This window comes from Chiloscyllium plagiosum, chromosome 41 (assembly GCF_004010195.1).
Source record: "Chiloscyllium plagiosum isolate BGI_BamShark_2017 chromosome 41, ASM401019v2, whole genome shotgun sequence".
Lineage (NCBI taxonomy): Eukaryota > Metazoa > Chordata > Chondrichthyes > Orectolobiformes > Hemiscylliidae > Chiloscyllium > Chiloscyllium plagiosum.
The window spans coordinates 19,961,899-19,966,467 of NC_057750.1; the positions used below are offsets into that span (position 1 = coordinate 19,961,899).

Sequence of the window (4,569 nt, forward strand, 5' to 3'; positions counted from 1 at the left end):
CCCCAGTTCCAAACTTCCAGCTCAGCACTGTCCCCATGACTTGTCCTACCTGCCTATCTCCTTTTCCACCAATCCACTCCACCCTCTCCTCCTGACCTATCGCCTTCATCCCCTCCCCCACTCACCTATTGTACAACTATACTACTTTCTCCCCACCCCCACCCTCCTCTAGCTTATCTCTATGCTTCAGGCATAGCACACCTTCACACCTCACTGGTGAGGGAAAATAAACTGGCTTTCTTCAGGCTTGAGTTGGTTAATATTGCAGAGAAAAGGGTCAGCTCTCCCTCTCTTGGGGCTCTGAAGACCTCTTCCCAAACTTTCACACCATAAGCTGTTCGGCTAACTGAGAGTCAATCACATTGTTGTCAGCAGGCAGGAAGGTGCCGGGAGTGGGGTGTGGCCACCGAGAAACAGACCCCACCACCAGGAATATATTTCCCTCCCCACCTGTATCTGCGTTTCGGAGAGACCATTCCCTCTGCCACTCTCTTGTCAGATCTACGCCACCCCCCCCACATCACCCCCCCCCCCTTCCCCCCCCCCACCCCCATCACCAGCCCACATCCCACTCCCGGCAGCTTCACTGGCCAGTGCAAGAATTGCAAAACCTGCACCCACATCTCCGCCTCACCTCCGTCCAAGGCCCCAAAGGATCCTTCCACATCTGACAGAGATTTACCTGTACTTCCACTCACCTCATCTACTGTAACTGTTGTACTCGATGTGGTGTTCTCTACATTGGGGACACAGGACACCAGTTTGCGGATTGTTTCAGAGAACATCTCTGGGACACATGCATTAAACAACCCCATCGCCCTGTGGCTGAACACTTCAACTCCCCCTCCTATTCCCCTCCCACCCCACCAAGGACATGCAGGTCCTGGGCCTCCTCCATCACCAAACCCTAGCCACCCAACGCCTGGAGGACGAACGCTTCATCTTCCGCCTTGGGACCCTCCAACCACACAAGATGAATGTGGATTTCACCAGTTTCCTCATCTGCCCTCCTCCCACCTTATCCCAGTCCCAAGCCTCCAACTCAGCACCACCCTCTTGACCCGTCCATCTTCCTTCCAACCTCTCCGCTCCACCCTCCTCTCCGACCTATCACCTTCATCCCCACCTTCATCTACTTATCGCGTTCCCAACTACTTACCCCCAGCCCCACCACCTCCCATTTATCTCTCAGTCCCCCAGCTGACAAGCCACATTCGTGATGAAGGACCTATGCCCAAAATGTTGATTCTCCTGTTCCTCGGATGCTACCTGACCTGCTGTGTTTTTCCAGCGCCACACTCTCAATCAAGTGGGCTGCTTTGAACTGGGTGATGTCAAACGTCTAGACTGTTGTTGGAGCTGCCCCCATCCAGGCAGGTGAGGAATATTCTATCACATTCCTGACTTGTGTGGACAAGTTTTGGGGAATAAGATGTGAAGTAATCCTAGCCTCTGACCTGCTCTTGTAGCCACTGCATTCATATAGTTAGCCCAGCTGGTTAATGGTAATCCCCGCGATGTTTGACCTGATGCCAAGGAGACGTCATGTAGTCCGGGGTTAGTCTTGAGTCAATCCCTGTATATCGCTGTATCGCCACCTCTGCTGGGCCTGTCCAGCTGATGGGACAGGACATAACCAATGATGGGGAGACCGGTGTCTGGGATATTGTCTGGAAGATATGATTTCATGAGTGTGACTGTGTCAGGCTGATCCTTGACTTAGTCTTTGGGATTGCTCTCAACGTGGGTCCAAAAGGTAGGTAAATTGACAATTTTGTGATTTTGTACAAAAAAGTCTTAACATTTATGAAAACTCTGGGAATAGTGGGGGTTTCATTTTGAGTGTGATACCCCAGTGAGATGTAACAATTGACATAATTGCAGCTTTACTAATCTGCACTGGCACAGCAAGAGGTGTCTCAAAGTGCATCTCAAGATCCTTTTGCCAACCTATCAGCGCCTCACAATTAATCATACTCAAAATAAATTCTTTATGAAATGCTGATATTGCTAGTTTATAATTTCTTTGTAAGCAATGGTGTCATAATTTATGCGGCTCATAGTTGCACACTCATTCACTCTTTGTGTATTCATCTATTCATAATGATACCTGGAACTTGTTTGAACTCAGCGGATGAGGGAAAGTGTTAATGTGTCGGGTTGAGGAATGAGCAGGAATGAAACGTTCCCTGGAGTGGATCTGAATCGGGGCACAGGGGGTGTAGAATTGAGCTGCCAACAAGGGTCTCCATTGCTTCCTCATATGTCTCTCGTTTCTTGATCTCAATGTCAGAGCCTGTGACAGGAGCTGCCATCCGTGTTGTAAACTCTACCACGTGGAACTGCAATGTGACCCTGAGGTGCTCAGTAACAACAGGCAGTAACGTCAGCTTCACCTGGTGGACAGGACAAGAAATATCAGGAAATGACAGCGCCCATCGTCTCTCGGAATACAGAGAGAGTTTGCAGATTTCGTTCACAGGGGAAACCGATGACAGTGTTGTCAGGTGTGAGGCCAGGAATCCAGTCAGTCACGGGACTGCAGAGATAATTCTGAAAGATGTCTGTAATGGAAATGTACCTGGTGAGTGTCACAGAGCAAAATGAGATGTTGTAGTCAGGTATTAAAACTATCCTGGGATTGTTTGATTAGGGTAGTGTATAGGGAGCTTTCCTCTGTATCTAACCCCGTGCTGTCCCTGTCCTGGGAGTGTTTGATGGGAGACAGTGTCGAGTAGACTTTACTCAGTGTCAGATCCCATGATGTATAATAGACCTAAGTTCAGGAAACCAAATGGAGAAACAATTTGGGTTTAGAGTCAGCCTGGGAATCATAAAAAAATTAACAAGGGAAATTCTCTGTTCATGAAAGCAAAGCTAGCTGAAGGGAGTTGACAGATTAGGTTGTAGGATCGGTCAACACAGATGCAGGAGCAGGCATTTCAGGAGATATTTCAGAATATACACAATAGAGATATTCTGATGAGTAAGAAAAGATCCAAAGGAGAAGCGCACTATTCATGGTTAACCAGTAAGGGTAAAGGTAGTAACAAATGGAAAGGAAAAGCATGTAACATTGCAAAGACAGGCAGCAGCTCAGAAGAAGGGGAGTCAATGGTTAGGGGGAAAATGCAGGGAGGTGGTGTGAGGATTGTCAGACCAGCCAAGATTAAACGATGGTGCAGACTCAAGGGGTCAAATAGCCTACTCCTAGATTGAGCTAGATTAATATTGGTAGAGTTACCGTCAGTAACACATCACACTGGGGGTGGGGGAGAGAGGTTACTGAGTGACAGTGTGAGGGAGCTGGATTAACATCAGGAGAGGTACAGTCAATGACTGATGATGGTGAAGAGTGGTTATTGAGTGCGTGTGTGAGAGGACTATTTGAGTGAATGCATATAGCACTGTTTTTGCAATTTGCATTAATCTAACTGAAAAGATTTCTTTCTTTCCCATTTACAGAGTTATCAACAGGCTCATCTTACTTGCAACTGCTTCTGGTTATACCTTTACTAGTTATCACACTGTGCTTGGTATGTTTTTTGATGAAACGAGCTGCGTTGAGGAAAACATGTCTGTGTTGTGAAGGCAAGTGGTTGAAACTAAGTTTCCATGGCCAAGGGGCTTCTGACCTTGGGTTGAGGGGGAATACAGCATTGTCCCTTGTGGGAAAGCAGGAATGAGGGGAAGGGGCTCATTGAGGTTCGAGCAGGATTTATCGCAATTTGAGGAAAGGGCCCACTCTGCAGTGGAACTGAGACCTATAGACAGGCACACACAGACAGACAGGCCCAGAAATACCCCAGGTTCCAGTGGTCTCTGTCCCTCCCACCAGGGTTAGCGTTGAAATAGGAACAATACCAGCCAGGGCCCACAGGACCCTCCCGTAGATTAGTCAGGCAGTCGGTGGAGGTGAATTCTCATCACTCTCCTGGTGAATCAACTTGGGCACTGAATAGAGAGGTGAGGAAGTGAAGACACAAGGAGTGGAATAGCAAAGCTAGAAATGGCAGTGAGTAAATGGAGTTAGGACACCAATGGGTGTTGAATCAGAGCAGACTGATTCTGAACTGGGAATGAGTGCAGGTGGAGGGTTGGTTGGGGGATGAGGAGTGGCTGGGGGAGTGACAGGCTGTGAGCAAGGCCCCGAATGATGGGGTTCCGTCAGTAAATACACAGGTCACTCACTTTTGTTTATCCTTCCATTTCAAAGCTTCAAAAAAGCAGCAAGAGATGCAGGATATGGACAACACATTCACTGTTTACTCACAAGTGCAACCAATAACTAGACAGGAACGAAATCACCTTCCTCCTGAAGGAAATGAAACGGTAATGGGAAACCGGGACTGTGGGAGGACATATTTCACCCCCAGAGGCTGAACATTCGCTGGTTCACTGAACCCCTCCCCCTTCTTAATACGTTCTGTCCATCTGTGTCTCACCATGGTTCTTCTGAGCCCTAGAATTACACACATAGCAAGATGATGGAAAAAGTGAGGACTGCAGATGCTGGAGATCAGAGCTGAAAATGTGTTGCTGGAAAAGCGCAGCAGGTCAGGCAGCATC

At 48.1% G+C, this 4,569-nt stretch overlaps 1 protein-coding gene across 2 annotated transcripts in view; it reads left to right on the top strand.

Moving 5' to 3' along the window:
- Positions 1 to 4,569, top strand: part of LOC122542955 (T-lymphocyte surface antigen Ly-9-like) — a 9,556-nt gene that overhangs the window by 3,095 nt on the left and 1,892 nt on the right. The window contains exons 3-5 of one of the 2 annotated variants that reach the window (XM_043681099.1): positions 2,294 to 2,584; positions 3,466 to 3,591; positions 4,217 to 4,332. In XM_043681099.1, coding sequence (XP_043537034.1) covers positions 2,294 to 2,584; positions 3,466 to 3,591; positions 4,217 to 4,332 — 533 coding nt within the window. The remainder of the gene's footprint in view (positions 1 to 2,293; positions 2,585 to 3,465; positions 3,592 to 4,216; positions 4,333 to 4,569) is intronic. The other variant, XM_043681100.1, reaches the window with a different exon arrangement.